Source organism: Bubalus bubalis, chromosome 14 (assembly GCF_019923935.1).
Source record: "Bubalus bubalis isolate 160015118507 breed Murrah chromosome 14, NDDB_SH_1, whole genome shotgun sequence".
In the NCBI taxonomy this organism is placed as follows: domain Eukaryota; kingdom Metazoa; phylum Chordata; class Mammalia; order Artiodactyla; family Bovidae; genus Bubalus; species Bubalus bubalis.
The window spans coordinates 28,492,086-28,518,703 of NC_059170.1; the positions used below are offsets into that span (position 1 = coordinate 28,492,086).

At 51.4% G+C, this 26,618-nt stretch overlaps 1 protein-coding gene across 1 annotated transcript in view; it reads right to left on the reverse strand.

The window, feature by feature from the left end:
* Positions 1–1,192: 1,192 nt before the first annotated feature.
* TAF4 (TATA-box binding protein associated factor 4) overlaps positions 1,193–26,618 on the reverse strand; it is a 64,947-nt gene continuing 39,521 nt past the window's right edge. Inside the window, exons 4-15 of the mRNA XM_006072304.4 lie at positions 26,177–26,296; positions 25,305–25,427; positions 23,491–23,580; positions 22,709–22,951; positions 20,152–20,299; positions 19,689–19,803; positions 18,480–18,649; positions 18,050–18,180; positions 17,093–17,218; positions 16,080–16,136; positions 15,515–15,634; positions 1,193–2,682 (exon numbers count right to left, since the gene is read on the reverse strand). Coding sequence (XP_006072366.4) covers positions 2,515–2,682; positions 15,515–15,634; positions 16,080–16,136; positions 17,093–17,218; positions 18,050–18,180; positions 18,480–18,649; positions 19,689–19,803; positions 20,152–20,299; positions 22,709–22,951; positions 23,491–23,580; positions 25,305–25,427; positions 26,177–26,296 — 1,611 coding nt within the window. The 3' untranslated portion in view covers positions 1,193–2,514. The remainder of the gene's footprint in view (positions 2,683–15,514; positions 15,635–16,079; positions 16,137–17,092; positions 17,219–18,049; positions 18,181–18,479; positions 18,650–19,688; positions 19,804–20,151; positions 20,300–22,708; positions 22,952–23,490; positions 23,581–25,304; positions 25,428–26,176; positions 26,297–26,618) is intronic.

Below are 26,618 nucleotides of genomic sequence, written 5' to 3' on the forward strand. Positions count from 1 at the left end.
CAGGGGATCTTCCCAACCCAGGGATCAAACCCAGATCTCCTGCATTTCAGGCTGATTCTTTACTGTCTGAGCCACCAGGAAAGGCTCTAAAAATTCACATCTACCCTCTTTCATCGCCAGCATCACAGGTGTTATGGGCTGAACTGCCTCCTCCGCCCAAAAAGGATCACGTTGGGGGTCCCAACGCCCCAGGAGCTCAGAACTTGACCTCAGAACGTGGCCGGGTCCTCAAAGAGGCCATTAAAGCTCAAATGAGATGACTAGGGCAGGCCCTCACCCAAACGACTGGCATCTTATGAAAGGGAGAGATTTAATCACGGAGACAGGTGTTCACACAGAGAAAACAGCCCGGCAGGCAAAGAGCGCCGCTTCCACAAGCCAAGAAACAGCGGCATGCGCACAACCGCCAGGAGCCGGGGAGGCCTGGGCGCGCCCTCCATACCACTGCCTGCACCTGGGTCTTGACCTCAGCCTGCAGCACGGAGACCACCAACCGCAGTGCTGCATCACTGGGGAGACCGACACAACATGGGTCAGACTGAGGCTGTAACTTGACAGAAACCCACGGATCTTGAGGGACCCAGCAAACCAGCCAAAATCAACACGAGACATGGACGCCAACTGCCATCACACCAAGGAGGCCGGCGGCGGCTCTCGCGAGACCCGGACTATCTAGACCCGGACTATCGTGAACTTGGCAGCCAGGCGGAGGCCCCGTCAGGAACCACTACGCGGTGAGGCCAAGCTGTCACTCACCGCCCGACAGGGCGGGGCCTCCAGCGACCACACCCCCCCACCACCACCACAAAGGTGGGTCCGCGTCAGGGCTGGGGCCAGGACGCCCACGTGTCCCTACCCCCGCCTTACCTTCCCTCTCCCAGGGGTGCCCCAGGCCTCTGCACGGACAGCAGCCCAGCGTCCACGCTGCACGAGTCCATCCGTGTCCGAGGAAGAGTGGCCCGGCAGGGAGCAAGGCCTGAGCTCAGCTCCTGGGCCCTCACACGCGACACCAGGTCTGACTCTGGAGGCAGGTCCTGTCCTCGGAGGTGAGGCTATTTCTACCGGACTCGCTGGGTTATAGACACTGACTCCTAACAAGTGGCTCATAATGACACACCTCAGCGGAGCCAGAGCTAAAATCTCTGGCAGCAGAATCTACAACTGGAAAACTGGGAAAAACAGGCAAAACAGATACAGATAAATTTGTTTTTAATAAAGGAGTTAATTTTCTTTCAATCCTATATAAAACAATAGCAATTAAAAACTTCATTTTTGAAAGTAAAATATTTACATATGAACAAGTAACTGTGCAAAATTTACATGAAAAAATGGAAAGACAGGGATTTCCTAAAAGACAAAATAAAAGGTGTAACAGTTTTCAGGTGTCCATAAAAAATACTGATCAGCATTCAGTTCACACACGCGAATAAAGTCTAACATGAGAATTCACACAGAGAAAGCCAAAGTATTTACAGTCATAAAAGTACTATCAATAGACAATTTAATACAATAACCTCTGAAAATATAAAGAACCAATTAGTATATTTGTAATAAAAAAATAGGTACAAAGAAGGGGCTTTTGCTCTGGACATCTGTAAAGTGGGCCCACAGCTTGCATACAGTCTCTTAGCAAAATAATTATAGTTACATAGCCATCTTCATGTTATGTGCCAAAAATTATGTACAATTACTGACAAAATACACCAACCATTTTTCAACACTTGATTCACACTGAGAAACAGTCTTTTGATGATTCTTCTCAACTTTGATTTTATTTCATCTAAGTTTTCACTTTTAGCTAAAAAACACAGTGCAAGTAAAATAGATTTATGCTGAAAAGGTTTTCATTTCTTTTAACTTTACAGCTTTACAAACAATAGCAAATAAAATGCATTTGTACAGATGCTGACCACACATTCAGAAGGAGCCGCGTCACCGGGGCCCCATGAAGCAGAGAGGGATGAGCCCCAAGGCGCAGGCGGACGGTGGGCTGCCTGCTCCTTGAGGATCCTGAACGGAGGGGCGGGGGAGGGAGGGAGATAAATAGTCTAAAAAATCAGTTTGCTTTGCCAACTGACTAATACAAAAATAAAATAAGTGAAATGAGGTCACTGGCTGTAGACACACACCTACGCAGTAAGCTGGGTTGAACTATAAACCAAATGCACAAACGATGGAGAAACCGCTATGAGGTGACAAGAGGGCAGCTAGTTATTTGCTAAACGATTCCATCAGTTTTTATATATGGCTTGTTTGGCAAGAAGGCCACTCAATCAAAGATGAGTTAGGATTTAATTGTCCTGTAAGAGTACCCGCAGGCCTCTGTGTTCTCTGTTACAGAAACATGTTTTCCTCCATACTGAAGAGTTGACTTAGAAACAGGAATATAAAACTGTTCCATTGTAAAGAGGTGGCTGTTTTTTAAACAATATCCCATTTGCTCGTTACAAAAAGGCGTAATCTGCAAATATATAAAAAGTCCCCAGGCGTCTCTGCTAAGAGGCCGCGTCCGTGCTACTTAAGGAATGCTTTGTACAGCAACAGTGAATGGCTTGTCTCACGTTCATTTTCTAAACAAAATATGAGGTCCCTGAGGTTGACCCGCGTGATCCTTTGCCGCGTGAACTGTCTGGGGGTTCCGACGCCGGAACTGCCTGGGACCGCCGAGCCTGGGCCCGAGCCCTGGTGACGAGAAAGGAGAAGACAGCCGAGTTAGTGGAGCGCAGAGGTGGGCAGGACCCTCGGCGCTGGAAGGAAGGGGCAAGGCCAGGTGCTACCCCAGGACCGCAGGCCTGGGGGCAGCGCACGGTTCCCTACAGGTGTCCCACGGAACCCGGCTATGGAGGAAGCCGGGCCTGGACAGGCTTAGGCCAACTGCTGGAGCTGCGGTGCTCAGCCAGTCCCTAACAGAAGGGGTGAGAGCAGGAGGCACGACCCCGCGCCCACCTCCAGGCCTGGTGCGCTCAGGCACACACTGAAGACGCTAACCCTGCAACTCCCCACAGAGCTCAGACTCTGGCCCCGGGCACAGAAGGAAAGCGTGGCGGCTCCTGCCCCAAAGGGACGCAGAATGGCTCCAGGGCTCGTGGCTGGCATTGCTGGTGTCCAAGACTCAGGTGGGCTGGCACTGCACCTGCGGTGGCCATGTCACCCCCCACTTCGCCAACAAAGGCACGTTCCCAAAGCCGCAAGGTCCAGGCTCGTGGGCTGGGCGGGCTGGCAGTCGGCGAGCTGGGCTGCAGGACTCTTCGGTCACCGTGTCATCTGCGGCCTGGAGGGCGCTCCCCACTCCCTTGGGCTGACAGCGGCCTGCACTGCTCAGCACCCAGTTTGGTCAGCCTGTGGGGGGATCTGGCCGAAGGTGTGAGCTCTGGCGCCTGCCTGCTTGCAGAGCTGGGGTTCTGGGTGCCTTCCTGCCATGTTGCCGCCCCCCCAGCAGCAGCATCCATGATTTCAGCACGTCTGTCACCGTCTCCATCCGACACTTGTGGACACAAACCACACAACTTCCAACTGGACAGGTCTTCGTTTTCCATTCAGAATGAACAGGAAGTGTCTGTATTCTGATGGTTAAAGTTGCTCATGTGTATTTCAAGTGCAAAACTTACAATGGAACTTTTACAGTGTTTTCTCAAAGTTTAAGAAAGTGGGAGCCATGAGTCCTGTGATGCTGGAGGAGGCCGCAGTGCAGCAAGCGGCCAGCAGGTGGCAGGCGAGGCATCCCATGCATCTTCTGTTACTTTAGGAGTTCCTTACACCCCCCTTCGGAACCTTAATCACCAGTCCCTCCTCCAGACAAGTCCTCTGGTGACTACTTGTCCGTGTTTGAAACAACTACTTTAGGTTTTCTTGCCAGTTTTCCCTGAGTCTCCGTAACAGCCCTATAGGAGCATTTTGGGTACAAAACAAACAGCGCTCCTGAAAAGGCGGTGATGAAAACACACAGCTGAGAGGAACCAGGAAAACGAGAGCTGGCCTGCGCCCGGGGCCCTGGGGGTCTGCACCCTCAACATGGGGAGCCTGCAGAGGCCAGTGTCTGCAGAGACAGCTGGGAGGGGCGGGCGGGGCCCCACCTGACCTCGAGGCTAGCGGAGAACAAAGCGCTACCTAAACCATGGGCCAGGCATCTTCTGTGACTCTTGCTACAATTCTGGACCATGTCTAATGCTCTTACTTTCAAAACAGTTCAACCACCAAAACCAGCTAGAAGGGTGAGGAGGGCTCACTTCAGGCACAGAATGTAAAGGATGCTGAAACTCAGAAATCAAGGTAAATGATATTTTAATGAAATCTTTTTTAGAAGTCAAAAGTGGCTCCAAACAGGACAAGCAGGCGTTAGCACAGCCCTCAGCGGGACTCCAGGGCTGTGGCCATGCTGGCCACACTCATCATGTCTCAGGCTCCAGTGGTCACGAGGTGGCCACATGTCCCTCTTTCATGGACTTTAACAAGAAGGCTGTGCTCAGAGGCCTCCTACCTGACACTAAATGTCGTCCGATATCATAGGGTGAGTGCCAGCCTGTGACCGACTGGCTCTGGGTGTCCTGGCCACAGAAGGTGGTCACAGGAACCCAGTGCCCAGCCTGCAGGAAGCGGCCCTGGGTTATCGGCAGTGACCTCAGATGACAGAAAACTGCACGGCAGATGCCAGCGTCCACGTTCACCAAGAGGCTCAAGCACAGAGGATGATGAGTTTGCTCTGTTTTGCATTTGCAGGCATTGGGGTTGAAACACAGCAACCTTGGACCCCAGCTCCCCTCCTGAAAGCACTGTGTGAACTCAACCTGTCCCATTCCAAGACTGTCGTGAGATCAATGAAAGGTTATCCCCTACTGTCTCCTTTGAAGGCAACCTTAACACTGTCAAAAATGCCACAAGCAACTTTGACAGGCAACAAGCACTCAATGTGGAAACAATCACCTTAGCCCCAACCTGCCTGGCTCACCGGTCACTTCACTCAGGCCCCCAGAGCCATGCACAACCGACCATGGCACCTGGTTGCAGCTGCAGCAACTTGCCATGGGCCCTCACCAAGGTGGCAGAGAGCACCAGCCTCTCGGGGACTGTCTGGGGGAACTCACGTGGGGGGCCTTACTGCCACTCCCCCCACAGCCCCTACAATAGTAGCAAGAGGTCCACACCCATGAGAGGGTGCCTGAGTGATGCCCCGTGTGCTAGGTGGAGAGTAACATAGGTCAAAGTACCAAGAGCACAGACACCCCTGGCTCATTCTGGACCTCTTCACACCAGTGCAATTCCCAAGCTTGTCCACGCCTGAGCTCAGGCAGCTGGAGGGCACCAGGGACCCCTGGCACTTGGCTGAGGAGAGCCAAGGTCACCCTCGTATCTTCCATCATCTCCCCCAGGGCTGTCCAGAACAGGGAGGGAACACAGCATCCACAATCCACACAACATGAAGACGCAGCCCGGGCTCCACAAAGACCGAGGAGGCGGGCTGTGCCCCCATGACTCCAAGCAGCAGACACAGCAGCAAGAGCGTCCTCCTCCCACCAGATCAGGCCGGGGGTGCCTAAGTGCACATCAAGAAGTGAGTGGGGGGGATGCAGGGTCCAGCGGGCGCCACCAGAGGACCTCAGCCCTCCTCATCAGGACAGATACCAGCTAAGTCACTGGGCTCTGCCAACAGTCAGGAGAGGGCGCCATCAGACCACAAAGCTTGTCAACATCCATGCCACAAAATTAACAAGAGGAAGATCAGCAAGTCCACCAAGAACCACCAAAAAAAGTCAGAAAATGAAATCCCACACGTATCAGGGCCAAATGCAATCTAGAAAAATAAGCCACTACAAGACAACACTTTCAACAAAAAAATGTACTTACACATTTGAGGGTATGAAAATCACCTTGAATCAAAAACTCAAAATATAAGGGCAAGATGAATTAAAAGCCAGAAAGAAACAAGAGTTGACTGACTCAAGAAAGAAATGAGAAAAAAAGACAAAAGTATCTCATACACGAATATAAACTGTAAGGTGCTCAGGGGAGAAAAAACTCGAATAAAAATTCCTAAGAATTCAGAAGAGCAGAAAAACAGAATAGAAAGGAGACAAAGAAAAAAAAAATTAAAGGGCCAGGAAAACAGGGTAAAGGAAGACACGGAAGGAGGACACGCACTGAGCCGTCAGAGCCCCCAGAGAGGGAGGCACACGTGAGGGCAGGAGTAATATACTAAACCATAGTCTGAGAAAACTTTCAAGAAATGGAAACCAAAAAACCAAACCTACATGGACAAGCCAAGTGGGCACCTGGGAAAATTAACCCATAAAACCAACTTTGACGAAGCCTCATAAAACCGTCACTTTTCCAAGATAAATTAACCTGGAATCAGGCTTTCCCAAACCCATGCTGCTGCTGCTAAGTCACTTCAGTCGTGTCCGACTCTGTGCGACCCCATAGACAGCAGCCCACCAAGCTCCCCAAGTCCCTGGGATTCTCCAGGCAAGAACCTGGAGTGGGTTGCCATTTCCTTCTCCAATGCATGAAAGGAAAAGTGAAAGTGAAGTCACTCAGTCGTGTCCGACTCTTCGGGACCCCATGGACTGTAGCCTACCAGGCTCCTTGGTCCATGGGATTTTCCAGGCAAGAGTACTGGAGTGGGGTGCCATTTTCTTCTCCTTCCTAAACCCATACAGTAAGCCAAAGTGAAAGCTGGTCGCACAGTGTCCAACCCCATGGACTACAGCCTGCCCAGCTCTTCCATCCATGGAATTCGCCAGGCAAGAGTACTAGAGTGGGTTACCATTTTCTTCTCCAGGGGATTTTCCCGACCCAGGAACTGACCCCAGGTCTCCTACACTGTGGGCCGACTCTTCAGTAACTGAGCCGCTGCTGCTAAGTCGCTTCAGTCGTGTCCGACTCTGTGTGACCCCACAGACGGCAGCCCACCAGGCTCCCCCGTCCCTGGGATTCTCCAGGCAAGAACACTGGAGTGGGCTGCCATTTCCTCCTCCAATGCATGAGAGTGAAAAGTGAAAGTGAGGTCGCTCAGTCATGTCTGACTCTTCGTGACCCCATGGACTGCAGCCTACCAGGCTCCTCCGTCCATGGATTTTCCAGGCAAGAGTACTGGAGTGGGGTGCCATTGCCTTCTCTGAACTGAGCCACTAGGGAAGCCCATATACAGTAAGCAACGAAAAGCATTAAAAACATCACTGAAAGCAAGCATGAACCAACATTTTTATATCCAGCCTGACCGCCCTCCACATCCAGGCCACAGGAAAACCGTTTCAACTCACAGTATGGCGGGGCATTCTGCACCTGAGCTTCGTGAGAGCTCAGACACAGGTCAGGGTCATCCCAGTGAGAGAGGGCAGAGATCCGCAGAAGGGAGAAATAAGTGCGACAGCAAAACCGAGGAAGTGGCCAGGAGATGACACTGTATGCCATGACGAAGTAGAAATGACGTGACAAAGCGTGAGACGGAAGGGGTCACAAGACCCACTAGGGAGGCCGTGTGGCCGCCTGGGGCCAAGGAGAATGCAGACATGACCTAAGAAGCCCAACAGGAAACACACGTGAAAACCTGGGGTAAAGACACCCAAACACTTACATACAAAAGTGACCACTAGAGCAGAGTCACACACCTTCCTAAACACAATCATCTTAATTAAGGAGCAAAGACTACACATCACACCAGAACACACAGCAACTGTAAAAAAATAAAATGATCATAATCATAAGAATCTGTGACAGAGTCTGAACCCACATGTCAGCTGTATCAACACAGATGATGGGCTTAACTCGCCTGTGATGGAAAACCACTCACCAGTGGGACTCAGAAGACAGGCCCCTGCCACACACTACACAGAGGGGCAGCTACAGGAGGGGCCACGGGCCCAGGAGGAACAGAGGCTCCAGACCAACGGAACAGGAGAGCAGGGCAAACAGGCCTGACTGAGGACAAGGGAGACACCAAGCCCATGGGGCACAGACCGATCCTTTGTGATGCTAAAAATCGCAACAGACTGTGAAGATACAGCACTTACGGATACGTACATATCAAATACCACAGCAACCCCCAGAAAAGCAAAACCTGCAGGAGATGCGAGGAGATGAAGACAGAGACACTGACAAGGGTAACTGTGGAGCTCCACATCCAGCAAAACACACCAGGTGGATGGAGACAAGCCGAGACAGTCGGTATCATCCATGAGGTTCTGTAAACCCTATGAGAGCCGATACCCTGTCCTGAGAACGAGCACCCACAGCGCATTCACAAACACTGAGTACCCCTGCTGCCCAGCAGGTCTGCAAAACTCAACAGCATGGCAACACATGGTCCGACACGTGTCCCAGCAAAAGGAACCACGGCTCCAGGGAGACACGGCCAACCCCACAGTTAGAGCAGGAAGACGTGAGGTGAGCCTGGCACGTCTGTGGTGCGGGAAGGTGAGGAACCTTCCAGAGGCTGCGGGTTAAGTGAGAGGATAGAGAAGCCAAGCACAAGGGGCCTGTGGTAACTGAGCAGGGCCAGGACAGGAGACCCCACTGCAACCCCCCCCGTGACAGAGGCAGGTAAGGAATGGAAGAGGTGGAGCTAGCAGATTCCCCCAACAAAAGCCAAAGGAGAGCCCGAGGCCCCGAGCAGGCAGCAGTGACACCAGCTGGGAGGAACAGTGGTCGGGGGAGCACAGCCCCAGAATTCCCCACAAGACTCTCATTAAGAGAGGAAACGGATTTTCCAGCAGGGACACCTGCAAGCCCACCTGAACCACAACACGCAGTGGGACTCCAGGGTGTCACCACCTCCTAAGATGACGCGTCGAGGACACAGCACGGCTGGGGCAACACTCCAGCCACGTTATATCACCTGGATTTCACTGAGAAGAAACTGACAACGCACCCAGAACGAGAGACCGTCTACCAAATAACTGATAAACACTCTTCAGAGTGTCAAGTCAGGAAAGACAAGGAAGCACGGAGGGCTACAGAGACCGAACGCCAGGACCGGGCCCTGCAGCATCAGTGGAGAGCAGGAACCATCAAATACAGGGGAAATGTGCAAAAGCCACATTGGACTTAAAAAATAAAAAATCCAAACTATACAAAGAACTCTAAAACCTCAATAACAAGAAAACAAACAACCCCATCTTAAAAATGGATCAAGGATCTTAAAAGGCACCTCACCAAGAAGATATGTAGATAGCAAACAAGCACATGAAGAGATGCTCCACATCGTATGTCATTAGGGAAACGCAAATTAAAGCAAAGACGCTACCACGTAACTGTGAGAAAGGCCCAAACCCAGAAGACTGCCGGGACGAGTGCTGGTGCGGTGTGCAGCAGCAGGAACGCTCGTTCAGCGCTGGTGGGGACGTGGAACGGTACAGTCACTTGGGAAGACAGTAGGGCGGCTTATAGCAAAAGTAAACATACTCTCACCACACAAAACTGTGTCCCTTGGTATTCACCTGAATAAGTTCAAAACTCACATCCATACAGAAACCTGTACACAGATGTTTACAGCAGCTGTATTCATAACTGCCAAAACTCAGAAGCAACCAAGATGTCCTTCGGCAGGTGATGTTTAAGTAAAATGTGGTGCACCTAGGCAATGAAATAGCACCAAAACGAAGTGTGATATCCAGCCATGAAAAGACATGGAGGAACCTTACATACATTCCGCTATGTGAAAGATGCGAGTAAGAAAAGGTAACATTCTGTCCAGTTTCAACTCTATGACACAGGGAAAGACAGAACTATGGAATCAGTAAAAAGATCATGGGTTTCCAGGGAGTGGGGGGAGGGAGGGATGAACAGGCAGAGCGCAGAGGATTTTTAGGGCAGTGAAAATGCCCTGTGTGTGACGCTATGCAGGTGGATGCATTATTATATACATTTGTCCAAAAGCACAGAATGTACAACACAAGAGTGAGCCTGATATGAACTGTGGGCTCTGAGCGGTGATGGGTGTCAATGCAGGTTGGTCAGCTGCAACAAATGCACCATCTGGCGGGGGTGTGGATGATGGGAGAGGCTGTGCCCAAGGGCGGAGGGCAGAGGCTCAGGGAAAACTGTACTGCACCTGCAATTTGACTGTGAACCGAAAACTATTCTAAAGTATGAAGTTTACTTATTTTAAATTAATTCTGAAAGACAAAATCCAGTAATGTCTTGAGTTCACAGTTATCACACCACTACTCCACATCAGGAAGTTGAGTAAGGGGTACACGGAAACTGTACTCTTTATGTAACTTTTCTGCAAGTCTAAAATTGGCTCATAATAAAAGTTCTTAAGACATACCCTTAAGGATATAATCCTAAACTAAAAAAAGAAAAAAATTAAGCCTTATCTCTGATGAAGAAAAGCACTTGAAAGACTTTTTTAAGTTCCAGATTTTGTGTTTGTTATCACACACAAAACTCACTTTTCCAAAAGTCCAAAATCAGGCACACCCACAATACATGAAACCATGCCCCCTGGGCCTTCAGTGACGTGTCTCCACTGTCTCCTCGAGGTGCTCTATCCCCCTCAACTCCACTCTCCTCCCCACACCCACACCCTCCCCGCTAGTCTCTACTTCGTAGATATTTCAATGCCTAAGACAGAACTTGATCAACATGCCCTTCCCCTAGGCCCTCCCCTCCCAGCACAGGGACCCCAGTGGCCAGAGTGGTTGTAGGATTGGTTACACTGAGAAAAAACAAAAAAGAACCAAATATTCTGAGACAAATGGGAACTTGATGTCTCACTGCCTGTGAAGGGACTCCTAAGGAAGGAAGGGGAGGAGACTGGAAGAAGCCCTGAGGTCCTAGACTAGAATTTCAGGATCCACTGGAATGTGTAGGGTCATTCTAGACACAGAGAGGCACATACACGCACACAACTGTGCACAAACACACGTTCCAGACTCTGACTGCTGGGGCCTCAGGGGCCTGGGGCAGGGACCCCCTGGCGACCAGCACGCACAGTGCTCAGACACTGGTCTCCAAATATCACCCTCCACTGCAGGGAAGCTCCCAGGTGCCACGTGGGGGAGGGCAGGGGAGGCACCTGGACACCTCTCATGCTTACAGGTTGAGGGCAACATTTCAAAAGGATATAGAACCAGCTCGAAGAAGCTTCCACTGATCAATCTAGAAACAACGAGAGCATTGATTACACCCCCTGAACACAGCAGGATCCATGTGTCCACACACGGTGATGAGTGGATGGATGGATGGAGGAGGGTGGGAGGGAGGCTCTTCTTCACAGCAGAAGGCAACCAGTAAATGTGGGGGCATGATGGACACAGCGCCACAGCCTGGCCCCTACCCTGGAGGTCCTGACGCAGCGGGAGCCATGCGTGGGTGCTGAGGCCAGGGGAGGGGTGACAGGGACAGAGCAGTACATGACCCTGGACCCCTCCTCACACAACACTAATAAACACCAAGGGACTAGACAACTACACAGTGGGGAAGGCGGCTTTCTTAACCAAGCACTCAGTCAGGGAATCAAGGCTAAGGTCACCAGCAGCCAGAAGTCCATACTGTCGGCCTAATGACATTGAGGATCGTCCGACAGAACAAGAAGCCTGTCCTCTCTAACACTGTCAAGAATGCAGGCATCAGGCACAGGCTCACAGCACGTGCCAGCTGGACACTGCACACACCCTGGACAGGTGGTGAAGCGCAAGCAAGTCTGGGAGCCTGGGCCATGGGGGTGTGATGTCCTGATTGCGGGGGGAGGGGGGTGCAGTGGTAACGTAAGAGCGTGTCCAGCATCATCAGCATTTTAGGGGTGATGGATATCCATCGGGAAAAGATTTTGTACACATCATGTATAACACACAAGTGCACAGGCACACTGCATGTGTAGAGAAGAGGTGATGAAATAGAGGTGCTAAGTGTTCAGAACCGAGGATCTGGATATGAAGATTCTCACACTGCTCTTTCAACTTTTCTAAAGATTTGAAACTATTATAAATTAAAAGAAATATGTTGAAAAATGTTAATCAATACTTTCTGGAAAGATGGTGCCAGCGGCATCAGAGGCTCTTAATCTTCCCAAAGGCCAAAGAAAACCCAGAGCAGCTAGGAAGCAAAACCAAACGCCAGCAGGCAACACATAGAACAAAACCAGTGGAGACGAGCTGCAAGCAGCCACAAGCCTGGAGACTACCTCAAAACTATGCGCAGAAAGCTGCTGGGCACCTTTGAAGTCTCAAACCCTCAGGGTCTTCACCAAGAAGAAGGGCAGGTTCACCTGAGAGCGGCCACTAGACCGGGCTGGTACTCTGACTGTGGCCTTGCCACCAGGAGCTCTGCCTGTGACCAGCCAGGGGCCCACATGGAGGGGACTCTGTGAGGAGCGTACTCCTCTGAAGCTGAGCAGGACAGGACAGAGGAGACAAAAAGGTCCAGCTAAGAGTCGAGAGGGGCAGAGCCAAGAATCACGGACAGCACACGTGTCACCACGTGGAAACAACGGAAGAGGAGCTCAGTGAAGCCAGCACATCTTCAAACTGCCTCCTCCTGAAGGTTTAAGACCGCACGGTTCACACAAAAGTGAACCACGAAAAGGCTGGACCTCAGACAAGCTGCCCTAAGGAAAAATGAGAATAAGGAGCAGAACACCACCCAGAGAGATAATGGAAAACACCAGAGACACAATCAAGAAGAAATCAAAACTATCATGTCTATTTCCAAACAGAGACACTGAGAAAATGATAAAATGCATGAAGAACAAGGTAAATCAGGATTAGCAAAACTTGGAAAATGAGCTGACAAAGTCAAGGAAAAACTAGAAACAAAAGAGAATTTCAGTTGAGAAATGAAGACTACACTAAAAAAGAGCACAGGAGCAAATAAAACAAATAAGGAAGAAAGAAGACAGTGAGGATGATAAAAAGCACCAAACTTTTTAAAAGAGAGATGAAAAGGATCTAAGAGAATAGGCAAATACTGACGGTAGATATGAAAGATACAACATATGAATAACAGGAATCTCTGAAGAGGAAAACAAAAACAAAAAAAAAGCATTCAAGAAAATGTTCCTGAATACAAAAACATTCAAACTGCATGTTGAACGAACACAACCTCTCCCCAAGAACAACAACCTAAAAACAGCTGATTCCAGGTAAAATGCTTGGCTTTAAGGGAAAAGAATTCTGTGGGCAACTTTGGGCAGAAAGAACATATGAAACACAAGAGAAATAAAATCAGACAGTCATCAGACGGACAGCAAACCTTTTACACCAGGAGAAAACATCTAATGTAACTACTTACTCAAGGAAGAGTCTCAAGCAAAGAAAATGTGAGCCAAGGATTTTATAGCTATCAAAACTGTCGTCAACGTGCACAAATCTGGGGAACTCAGCCCCCAGGAAACATCCCAGAAGAATCCAACAGAGAATAAGATTTGGAAAACCAAATGACTAAACAGATATCCACACAGACTAGTCAGTATTAACCATCAAGTTACTTATGGAACTAAGACTACCATGAAACAGCCGTGTGACATAACCCACACGCGCGTGACAGTCCTTGCCGGAGTACAGCCCACCCTACATCCTCACTCCCTATGTCCAGCCAAGAGCCCAAGGCCTTTCCTAGGAGTAAGGATCACACCCCATGCAAGACCCACCCTGACCTCACAAGGAAGGCAAATGTGCTGACTGAACCCCGCTGGGTAGGATTCCCACAGACCCTACTGAACGCCAAAGCAAGACACAAAACACACATGTTCAAGATGAGCAGCCGGTTGCTGAACTTAAACAAGCATCGACACTCTTCAGAGGATGATGATATATCGTTCACAACGTCCAGCATACAAGTGACAATGACTAGACATGCAGAGAGACAGGAAGCTGTTACCACACTTGCAGGGAAGAGCAGTCAACAGAGATTGAGTCAAGATGACCCAGATGTTGGATTTGACAAACCATCAGAGCAGCTTTTACAAAGAGGTTCCAAGAATGATGGGGAAATCTGGCTTCAATAAGAAGCAGACAGGGAAATCTCAGCAAATAATTAGCAATGATTTAAAAAAAAAAAAAGACCTACGCAGAAATCCCAGAGCTGCAAATTTGTCAACAAAGGAAAACTTCACTGGACAGGCAAGATGACAGAGAATCTGAAGATAGATCAGTAGAGATTATCCAGTCCCAAACAGAGAAGAAAGTGATTACAGAAAAACAGGTACAGACTCAGAGACCCACAGGGCAATATCAAGAAAACTAACAGAGGTATACCTGGGAAACCCCACAGGAAAAGACTGAAACAGAGAAAGGTTTGAGGAAGTAAAGGCCAAAGTGCTGCAAATTTGAGGAGAAACAGTGACCTACCGACCCAAGAAACTCAGAGAAGCCCCAGCAGAGGTCAAGAGAACCAAGTCTAAACAAACAAAGATGACAAACTTCTAAGAAGCAAGACAGTCATCTTGAAACTCATGACCAACAGGAATCAAGGATCGAAATCACAGTGGAACCCTGAATACTACGTAACAACTTCCTTCAGGATGCAGACGGTCACACGTTCATGGCTGTGTTCAGGTCTAAGAAAGAGTAAGAGCTCTGTAATTCTGCAGAGCACACTGGGACACCTCCCATCTTCTTTGTGAGCTGGAGCAAGACAACATGGCTAAATGAGAATAGGAGCTCCCTCAGAAAAGAGAGAGACACCAGCACTAAACTGGGCCTCAGGAGATAGGGAAAATGTAAAGGGAGCTAAAATTCTCAGAATCGCTTATCCCTGTTCATTTGTCATTCTGTTAAATTTAGTTACACGTATCTGGATTTGCTTGGCCTATTCAAGAAGGTGACAGAAATTAACTTTAAAAAAACAGAGCTGAAAGAAAAAAACTGTGACTATTCAGGGAAAATTCCATTCAAAATTTTAAGGAGGAAATTTAACCACTTTCAAGTAAACAAAAGCTGAAAGATCCCATCACCACGCAGACTGCGCTACCAGCAACACTAAATGCTGTCCTTCGAGCCAAAGAGAAATACTGGCCGATGGAAATGTGGAACTCGGGGAAGGAGCACAAAACATCAGAAATGGCAAATCAGCACGTAAATATAAAAGACAATGTTCTCTTTCTTTCTGAGATTCACAACCGGCAGTTTAAAGAAAAAAATCACGATACTTTAAAGGAGGGTTTGTAATTACATATAAAGATACAAGAGCAAGCAAAACAGGGAACTAACAGAACGTGGACAAGCAGAACCAGGCCACAGCTTTCCTTCGTGCTGGGATCTGGGCTCACCTCACGTCCACACTCAATGAGGACAGTCACCTCAAGGAAGGTCACTCTGCTGACTGACTGCCCCGCACGGCCTCCAAAGTCAGCCTAAACCTCACTGTATAAGCTACAGAGATCAAACCTCCTCCTGCAAAGGGATGGCTCAAGTGACATCCACAAATAGGTTGATTTGATATAAAGCATCAAATGTAAAACGTATTCTGAGGGCGGTGAGACAACATGTAAATGGTGCGAAAGCCCAACTCCCTGGAGGGTGAGCGGGAGGCTGACGCCCGAGGCCCTCCAGCCCCTGTCCCTGCATCCGAGCGGTACCTCTGGTCCCGATCCCGGTCCCGGGGAGTCCACTTTCCTCTTTTTCCGGGGCCCGATGGCGGCTAGTGCTGTGAGGTTGGCATCTCGCTGCCTCATCTGTGCCAGTTCTTGTTGCTGCATCTTTGTTTTGAAAAGCAAACAGAGACCATCATTTCACGCACCTTTTTTTTCTTACTACAAAAGTAATACACAGACACCAAAGGGTTTTCCAAATTTTTCTAAATTAAACTTTTAGTTTGACTTTTTTTTTAAACAGGAAGTATATTTTTCAATCATAAAAGTAGTAAAGCAATAATAAAAAAAATTTTTTAAAGCTCAGAAAACATGAGCAAATTTTGAGAGTATAGAGATCAGATGCCCCAAATGAGAAATTACCATGAAATGTAAAAGCAGGACACAAACGGTTTGCACAGGCAAACACCTGGAGAGGTGTTAGTCGCTACATGGAGGGCCACTGCAGGCATGCCTTCACTTGCTCAGCCCCTCTCTCACCCATCAGCGCTCAGGCTGAATACACACACACTTTCCGCTGTGCCGTGCAGGTTCTTGGACTAGAAAAGCTTACCTCCTTTGCCTTCTGTTTCAACCTTAACTGTTCTGGATCTTCTTGTCTGGATCGAGACTATTTTTTCAAACAGGTAAAAAAGAAAAATAAGTTATGACCTAAACATTTCTCATCCAACAAACATGCTATCTTATTCATGACATAACAAAATCTAAGTCTTACAACAGAAAATGTCAAATTTTTTAAATGCTTCTAGCCAAAAGATGAAAATTTATCATCACAAAAAACAAAACATTTTTGAGAAAATCAATACCACTTGGACAGAAGAACCATGGTGTGGCCTCTGGCAGGTCTGCCAACTGCAGAATCTGATGTGATATGACACGAGGATGTGGGTGCGGGCAGCCCACAGGGCTCCACTCAGCTAGGGACCTACCCACAGTGAGTGACTGCTGCTGTTCAAATGCTCCCTGCCCCATGCACCGTGTCATGAGGTCACCCCCAAATACTGCTCGGGCTCCTGGACACCCCAAGCATGTGTATGAGCGCTCGGGCTCCCAGACACCCCAAACGTGTGTGTGAGCGCTCCAGCTCCTGGACACCCCGAATGTGTGTGTGAGCACTCCTGCTCCCAGACACCCCGAGCGTGCGTGTGACCGCTCCAGCTCCCGGACACCCTGAGCGTGCATGTGAGCGCTCCGGCTCCCAGACACCCCGAGCGTGTGTGTGAGCGCTCGGGCTACTGGACACCCCGAACGTGTGTGTGAGCACTCCGGCTCCCAGACACCCCGAGCGCGCGTGTGACTGCTCCAGCTCCCGGACACCCCGAACGTGTGTGTGAGCGCTCCGGCTCCCAGACACCCTGAGCGTGTGTGTGACCACTCCGGCTCCCGGACACCCCGAGCGTGTGTGTGAGCACTCCGGCTCCTGCACACCCCGAGCGTGTGTGTGAGCGCTCCGGCTCCCGGACACCCCAAGCTTGTGTGTGAGCACTCTGGCTCCCAGACACCCAGAGACTGTGTGTGAGCACTCAGGATGGAGATGGGAAAGCTGAGTGACCCGCAAGCACTTGCCTTTGCTGCCCGCATTAAGATCTCTCTTTCCTGTTCATCTTTTCTCTGCTTTTCAATTTGATCAAGCTGTTCAAAAAATTTGAGCTGAGCCCGGACATCACTTGCCTGTTCGTATCTGTCATCATCCTACAAAAAAGTGAAAACACTGTTTGTGATAAACCTGGGAGCCCAGCCAGACAGTCGGCGTACCGCTTCCAGCCTCCCTCGGCCCAATCCCCAGGCTGGTGCGCAGACTCCAACGTCCCCCCTCCACCTCCCAGCTCCACATCTGATAAGTGCTCTGGATGCTCACATGCCGTCACAGGTGAGTCTCCTTGGGGCTCACAGGGAAGTTTTCATTTTACACACTTTGGCATCACTTGATTTTTTTTTTTTTTTTGGGTGCCGAAATCCAGGACTGAACATCACCTGATTTTTTTTAAGTAACAGCTAAAAGTTTTATAGCAACATAAAAAAACTTTTTTTTAAAGCAAACGGCTACATGCTTTTATTCCAAATGCTGCTCTGAAGGCAGTGCCTGGTAAGCAAGTGCTCAGCAAGCACCTGGCTGCTCCACGGTGCCCTGAAAGTGGCCCTCCACAGAACAAAACGGAGTGCTGCTCCAAGTCACAGGAGGGCGGGACCTCCTCGGGTCTGCAGGGACAGCTGGGGCCTCAAGTGCAAGGACTCCAGGGGAGTGGGGAGAATGGGTAGCAAGACTCCACCCACTGCAGAGCTGAAGAGGCCCCTGTCTGGACCAGCAGATCAGCTCTTAACCCAGAGGCCAGGTCCCCTCGGGATCCTCCTCCCCAGCCAGGCAGACGGCACCCAAGGGCGCCATGGGGCTGAAAGCAGTAGCTTCTTCCCCAAATCCAGTTCTGGGAAAACTCGAAACAGGCTGGACACTTGGCTGCCTACCTCTGCACCCTCCCCTGGGGAGGGACAACAGGGAGTGTCCCCCAGGGAAACGGCAGTTACCTTGTAAGAGAAGTTCTTCTGCTGGGCCGTCTCCGATATCTTCTCCACCAAGTTCTGCAGCCTCTGCTGCGTGGCATGTGACACATAACTCACCACGTCTGGGTGCAACTCCGTGATGCCGTGTTTCTTTCCTGGGGACAGGCAGCACTTTACCATCACTGGAGCTCTGTTCTTCCCTTCACTGTCTTCCTCTTATTCACTGGTTATGGCTTTGTGCAACCCGAGGGCACCCCAGGCAGGCCCGCAGGGGAGGGGGTCTACACCTGCTTCCCTGAGACCACCACTGTCAACCCCAGGGAAAGCACAGCCCTGGCAAAACAGGTGACCAGGAACAAGGTGTGTCCCCCAAGCCCAGGACAGCTCCACACTGAGCATGCAGCTGTGGTCCACGCCAAGCCCACACGGAGGGCCCGACATCCCAGGGCTGTACCTATTTCTAATATCCTTCTCTGCAGAGGTGCCGGGAGTAGGAAGGTCTCGTCTTTGCAGGACCTTGTCAGGGTGCCCACCAACTCGGAGTTTGTGGCCAATATCCTCGCGCTTTCTTCTGACAGGTTCACTCCAGCCATGGACGCTACGTCATTGATGTCATCGTCATCCCTTCAGGAAACAAGAGGCGGCAACTCTAACTCAATGAGGGGTAAAACCGCGAACTCTGACCCTCGAGCACTGCTTTCTAACCACTGGAAAGGCACTAACTTATCCTGCATCCTCCTGACCCCCGCCTGGAACCTGCAGCCTCATGAAGCGCCTGGTCACTGTGGAAGAATCGGTTCCAGACAACAAGACCTGGGCGCTGGGCGCGCTGCTGCCACTGTGTGTCACTGGTCCCAGGCCCCCAGGGCAGGCAGGCAGCCCCAGCCATGGCTTTCCCGGAGCTGTCACTTGAGTGTTCAGCCGGGACCCAACCCCACCAGGCCCATCTGCTTGACTTGCTCTGCATATCTGGTTCCCTCACCTGCAGAAGGAAGCGTGGCCTCTGGGAGCCCTCGTTTCTTTCCTCTCCGACCCGCCGGTGGACGTGTCTCCCACCTCCACAACCTCCCTCACCCTCGTGGGCATCCTTCCCCCCCTGCCCGACCCCCACCTCCTCGCCCTGCCTGGAGCCCAGCTCTGATGTGGGCCCCGAAGGCTCCCAGTGCTGCCAACACCAGGCCTGCTCCCTAAACCGTTTTTGGGCCGGAGCATCTGTGAAGGGAAGGACCAACAGGCCCCCAACATGTGCACACTTCACTACCTCTGGACTGAAACCAGAGGAGATACCGCAGCCATTCCTAGGGCAACACTCAGACCAGCTGCCCGTCAAAAGACCAGAGCACAGAACCTCTAAAGGCTCTGAAACTGATGGAAGGACATGGGATGCGTCCTCTATGAGGACCATGATGCACTCAGAAGGCTGAGCCGTCATATATCAGAAACAAACCTCCTGCCAGCTTGCACAGAGTCAGCTGGCTTGCCTTTCCACCCTGTGTCTGCAGCAAACCTCCCCGAGTTGCTTAGTGGGAAAACACACGCATGGAGATCAGAGCTGAGTGTGGAGGGGACGCAGAGTCAAAAGGTGCCACGGAGCGCTCCCTCCTAGGCACAGGCCAGCACCCATGTGGCCTTCCCTCTGGCGCCTCTTGTGCACACTCCTTACCGAAATGAGCCTCCCCCAGGCTCCTTGAGTTTATTTTTCTGTGCAACAGCAGCTTGTGCGGAGACAGTAGAAAGAGCTTTGGTTCCAGGTAACACAGCAGGTTTCACCACAGGGACTGCAGAGCAAGAGACAAGGGTGTACCCCCTGCACAGACTTGTGCCAGGGCTGGGTGGGCCGAGGGAGGCCGTTACCCCCAACCCGCCACGAGGAAGATTCCTAAACAGTAAGAAACACCACGTTACTAACTCTAAACTAGAGTAAAAGTGCAGGCAGCCTCTCTCAAGTACGTATTTTCCTGCATTTCATCAAACTTTCTGAGGTGTAAGAATGACTGATGGTAAGGAATCCAGTCCTCTAAAAACCATGCTGCCAGGATGGGGACTGAAGGGCACAGTGAAGTAGCCAAGCTTGAGCTGTGAGTCCCACAGTGACGAGGACCACGCGGACAGGGTCAGGCGCTCACCTGGCTGCAGCTGGTTCAGCTGGATCTGCTGGGGCGTGGTGAGCACAATGCGGTTGTGGGGCTGCCGGAGCGCGACCATGGGCGTCTGCGTCAGTGTCACCTGTGGCGGCCGGATCAGTGCTCCGGGCTTGGGCGGCGGCTGGATCACCTGGGGAGAGCCCGCGGGGCGCGTGAACACACACCCACACCCCAAAAGGGGCTGCCGGCACCTGTCCCCGGCCCAGGGTCCCAGCCATCCCAAAGGACAGGGCAGGTTGGATGCTGCTCCAGGTCTAGTGCCTCCACACCACCTCGAGCTCCTGGAGCAGAGCCGCACATGGGGCCCTGAGGTCAGCACCCAGGGGACAGGGTCCAGAGAGCTCCTGAACCAGCAGAACAAGCGGCTTCTCCCCAGAAGCCAGCATGGGTGCCAGGGCCACCTCAGACCCACCACAGCCTCAGGCCAGAGGCTCAAAACCTAACTTCTGAGTTTTACAACAGTCACCTGGGGGCTTGCCCTGTGCTCAGGCACTCGAGGAGGGGGCTGGGGGGGTGCCCTGGACCACGTTATCTCTGCAATAAATCCTGTGGAAATTCACGCCGTCCGGAAGAACAGATGCACGATGGCCCCCGGAGGTTCAGGCCACGTTCTGGCACAAGCTCAGGGAAAAGCCTCAGGGTTTCCTGTCCCCACAGGCTTCAGGGACAGCAGGTGATGATCGCGGGGCCTGACTCTGCGTCTCGTCCTTCTGCTGCAATGAAGCAGGACCAAGGCAGAGCCCTACCCTTGAGGAGGGGCACAGGGAGCCCTGCCCTCACACTGGCACATTGGCTCAAGGCACACCGGCCCCAGCCGTGGCCAGCAGACACTTCTCCATCTCTGTGGAGCCCATCTTTGTCACCACCAATGAAGGCAGAAATAAACACAGATTTCAACTTGGGCAGGTGAGAGACCAGCACTCCCCTCATGACTTTGATGACCCACCTGAGTATCACTTGGGTGTTATCATAAAATACACATTCTACAACCTACGAAAGTAACACAAAGACCTGCATTGTTTTATTAAATTTTTTAACTGTCTATAGGAACATTCAAAAAATCTAAGATCATGGCATCTGGTCCCATCACTTCGTGGCCAATAGATGGGGGGAAAGTGCCATATTTTCTTTTCTTGGGCTCCAAAATCACCGCAGACAATGATTACAGCCATGAAATGAAACAACGCTTGCTCCTCAGGAAAAAAAGCTATAACAAACCTAGACAATGTATTAAAAAACAAAGACATCACACTTTGCCAACAAAGGTCTATATAGTCAAAGCTAGTTTTTCCAGGAGTCATGTACGGATGTGAGAGTTGGACCATAAAGAAGACTGAGCACCGAAGAATTGATACTTTTGAACTGTGGTGTTGGAGAAGACTCTTGCAAGTTCCCTGGACTGCAAGGAAATCAAACCAGTCGATCCTAAAGGAAATCAATCCTGAATATTCATTGGAAGGACTGATGCTGAAGCTGAAGCTCCAATACTATGGCCACCTGATGTGAAGAGACGACTCGCTGGAAAAGACCCTGATGCTGGGAAAGATTGAAGGCAGAAGAAGGGGACAACAGAGGACAAGATGGTTGAATGGCATCACTGACTCGACGGACATGAATTTGAGCAAGCTCTGGGAGATGCTGAAGGACAGAGAAGCCTGGCATGCAGCAGTACATGGAGTGGCAAAGCGTTGGATACCACTGAGCAACTGATAAACAGCAGCAGGAACAAAGGACCTTCCCAGGTGACTCAGCGGTAAAGAATCTGTCTTCAGTCCAGGAGACACAGGTTCAATGCCTAGGTCAGGAAGATCCCCTAGAGGAGTAAATGGCAACCCACTCCAGTATTCTTGCCCAGAAATCCCCATCGACAGAGCCTGGAGGGCTACAGTCCATGGGGTCATGAGTTGGACACGACTGAGCACACACACGCAACTTAGGAACAAAACCCCTTTGAAATTGGAGGGGGGGAAAAAAGAACAGCAACTGCCTTTCTATGCTTGGCGAACTCCACCTGCCTGCTGGAGCAGGTTCAAACCTCACTCTTTCCAGCAGAGACGCCTTCTCCACAGCTGCACAACCAGAACCTGGATCGGAACCACACCACACCACCCGGATCAGTGCCAATCCACCATCAGCAGCTGCACACCTGGGAAGGTCAAGGCCCCAAACCATGGCTGCAGAGCTGGGTCCTAAGCCATGAAAACTGACGTGCCCAACGCTCAGCACTTGCGTTGGTTCTGTGTGTTTGGGCCGTGGCTGCTGATTGAAGACAACGCCTGGCTGAGATGCACACACACACGCTGTGTCCACTTAACCCAGGGACACACTGAACCGGCGTACAGATAACGGACGTGCCTGAGGGTAGAAGCCGACAGGCTTACTTTGCTTTACTGAGAAATAAACTACGAACCTGCAGGGCCCTCATCTCAACCTGACAGTTCACTACTCAGGACTTAACACCCCAGACTCCCCCTGCCAGTTTCTCTGGGCCGCAGGCAGGTGGGCGGGTGGGGAGCAGGGCAAGGCTCAGCCTTCATACCAGCGGTGTGGGCTGCCCCTGCTTGCTGACGCCCACCTGTGTGGGCTGCGTGAGGCTGATGACAGGGGGCTGGAGGGCGCTGGTCACGGTGGCCGCCGTCTTCCCGGCCGTGCGCTGGACCGAGCCACTGAGCACCACGGCGGTGAGCGCGGTGGTGGCCTGTGAGGCCGGTGGCTGCTGCTGGCTCTGCTGGATGAAGGCCGCGGAGTCGGGGGTCAGCTGTCTCAAAGCGGGCAAGCTCCTCTGGGCGGAAAGACAGACATGGGGTCGGCTGGCAGCACTACCCCTTCCTCTGACCCAAAAACACACGACCCTGAGAATACGCCCCAGCGTCGGTGTGGGGCTTCAAGGGACCCAAGTGTCAGCACCCCACACTGTCACTGCCGCTGGGCAGGGTCACCCTCAGTGAGAACTGGCTGGAAACGTTTAAACACCAACCAGAAACGGCATTTCTGACAGCCGGGTAAAGTGCATTAGGGCAGCAGAGGCGTCTGAGTGACACCTGCCTCCCAGCAGTATGGCCCCTTCAGCCTTGGGCACACGGGCCGCCCTCTAAGGGGACAGGGCCCTTCTGGATCCTCAGATGCAACACAACATTGTGGTCACAGCAGTGGGGGTCTCGAAACTTACAGAAAAGCCTCCAAAGAGAAAACTTAACAGTCTGTATCAGGGGCTTGAAAGCTGCAAATGCACCGGTGACAACCGTGCAAGTCCACCCCTCCCCAGAGGAGCCCGCCCCACCCCCAGCCAACACTGGGCGTGCGCAGCGGGCTTCGGATTACCTTCAGGAAAGGCACAAGGTAAGGTTGAGGTGAAGAATTAAGTTCTCGGTATAACCTACTAGTGAAATCTTCTGCTTCAATTTTTCCATCCTTAAAGACAAAATTCACATTAAAATTCCTCTGTGAATACAAGTCTGCACACATGTATCTTTATTCAGTATTTCTCCAGGTCTTGAGTTTTACAAACAGTTATTCCTCCCTCCAGGCTGTGGGCTCACTGTGCCTTTCCTCAACTTTCTTACTACCACCGCACATCAGGCATTCTGCCAGGAGACAGACAAGCCTAAAAGTACCCTTGAGACCAAGTCAGAAGGTAAGGCAGGCCAGGGACAGACACCCTTCCCTGGAGAAACCACAGCTACACTGAGACCCCAGAGCAGCTGGGGCGCCAGAGAGAGAAGCGCATGCCCAGATGAGAGGGGCCACAGCAAGCGGGCATGAACCCGGGAGAACCAGAGGTGGGCAGGAACGGGGCAACACAGGTGCCCTGGAGGCGTGAGCACCAACCCAGCTGGTTCTGCCCACACCCAGGAGTCCTATGAGACAAGGTGCCTACCTGCACCCTCTCACGCGGTATCACCTCCCACCAGCCTCCAAGCCCGGGGCTGACTAGGCCCAAGTCAAGGAGAGAGCAGTCAGGGCTGCAAAGAGGGCAGGACGGGGGTCCCAGAACCCTGAGAAGGGCACAACACAGGGGGATAGCGCTGGGCTCTTCTGGGAAGTGAGATGGTGAGATGAGCCTGTGCTTCCAGTCCCAGGAGGGGCTGCAGACAAGAGGCCGTGGGAAGAAAGAACAGCATGTATTTTACTACAAATGTTCATTAGAAGGTAAACTGTAACTGAAACAAACAAAAAGCTGGGAGTTCTTGTTCCTCTCAGGAGGTGAGACTGTTTTTCAATCTCTTAGTTTCCTAAAAATATTTAAGGTGCATATGAAGTGATCATTTCTGCTGTGAGAGCACAACTTCACTCCTTTCCAGCCCCAGACCCACATGTCCAGCACAGGGGCGGCTCCCCTCCAGCTAGAGCCCGTGGCATGAAAGGGAGGCTGCAAGCGGAGGGTCAGCGCTGACAAACCCAGCAGCAGCACGACAGAAATGGCCATCAGCCTGTGTGCTAAACCACCAGGCTTCCTGGACAAAGAAAGCGAGAGCAAGGAAAGAACGGGAAGGAGGGGACCCCAGGTTAACAGCGACACAGAGGCAGCAGCCAGAAGTGAACCTCACAACCAACCAAGCCCTGCAGGTGACACTGGACTCAGCTTCCAGAAGCCTGGGGGCTGCGAGGATCCCCAGGTTCCCAGGTTATGTCCAGGAATCAGGGCTTGATACCTATGAGACTGGAGAGGGGCTGTGGGCAGCAACACGGCACAGTAGACAGAAAGCCAGGTAGGTAAGAACTGAGGGCCTACGAAGCCTTCAGCTGGCCCGCAAGGGCTCGTCACTCTGCCTTCTGCTTCCATGTCACTCAAAATCCTCCGTGGAAGACGTGGAGGAGTGAGAGGGAAAGCCCTTAAAACATCCACCATCTCTTTGGTGAATTCACATCAGTCCTGTGTGGCCAGCATGTCAAGCGACTGACGTGGAAAAGGAGATGCTCGGAGAGCTGTCCAGCTGCGAGGCTCCGAGAAGCCAGGGGTGAGAGTGTCAGGGCAAGGGGAGAGGGGCCCAGACTGCGGTTGCCGCCCCCACCCCGGTAGACTGCGGCCGCCGCCCCCGGTAGCCAAGTACTGCGCTCTAAGGCAGGGGCCGGCATGCGGACTGGCATAGCCAAGTACTGCGCTCTAAGGCAGGGGCTGGCGTGCGGGCTCTTACCAGCAGATTCTGTACCAGTTCTTTCACGTTAGCGGCCGTCTCTGTAGACTGTTTACCAGACGAAGCCAGTTTTATTAATGTAGATAAAAAATTTTTACATTTCTTCACGTTTTCCATAGTTTCCTGGATAGAAATTAAGAAGGTATAAGTGAAAAACTCTTACAAAGCAGACTGTTATCATAGCCTTTGGTCTAACTAAGATGCTGTGTATCATACAAGAAATGTATATTTCTTCTCTAAAATGTCTTTCAGGAAAATGCAGTTACTCTCATCGCCTGATGATGGGAGTATAAGCCAAAACATGTGCTCCCAAGGCACAGATCAAATTCACAGCTCACTCAGCCCAGCAACTCTTTCAGAAATGTAACTGATAAATGCAAAAAGACAATCTACAAGACATTCACTGTGATGTTTCTCATCATAAAGAAAAACCAATACCTAAGTGCACAATAAAAGGAACAGAATCATGACACAGTTACTAAAAAAGATGCTGAAAAACACTCAGCAAAGAAGCATGAAAAAGTTTTAAATCACAAACAGAGCACAATCCCACTGGTTTAAACATTCATCCGCATGTAGGAAAATTGCTGGAAATAAACTTGAAGAGGACAACGCCACTGCTCTGGCAGGCTACAACTGCTGTGCAGGCCCCATCGTCCCTGAATGCAGCTGGTCTGGGCTTCATCACAGACATTCCCACAGCCCGAAAGCCTGATGCAGGATGCTGGACCCTCCCTGCGGCCCTGCAGAGGCCACTGCCCTCAGACCCCGTCACGTACGGGGCCATGGAGACTCCAAGGGCTCCCCACGTGCACGCTGGGGCAGCATGACCCCAACACACAGCCCCGTGGCTCCCGCGAGGCGGCTCTCACCGTGGCAGCTGTCGAGGTGGTGGTGGCCCCTGGGACCGTCCGCTGAGGTGTCGCCGTCTGAACAGCTGTCGCTGTCCCAAGTGAGGTTGTCTGAGCAGTGCCACCCAAAACAAGTTGAGGCTACGAGAATCCAAAGCATGAGGTAAACAGATGGCCTTCATGAGACTCCCTGCAACGGGCAGGCCCCATAGGACCTGCGACCTCGAGGGACCGTTTCAGCCCCATGGCTGACCGTGTCCCCGAGAGCTGCCATCCTGAGCACCAAAGAAGCAGGCCTTTGCACCTGCAGCAAAAACTGACAGAAGCAAAGCCGCGGCCAGAAGGAATCTGGCCGTTGGGAGCCAATCCGGAGTGTCCCAGGGAGGCCAGGACAAGTGGCCTTTCACAACAACCCAGATCACATTTCAGAAGTTAAAAGGAAAAAATATGAAAACAGAGAAAC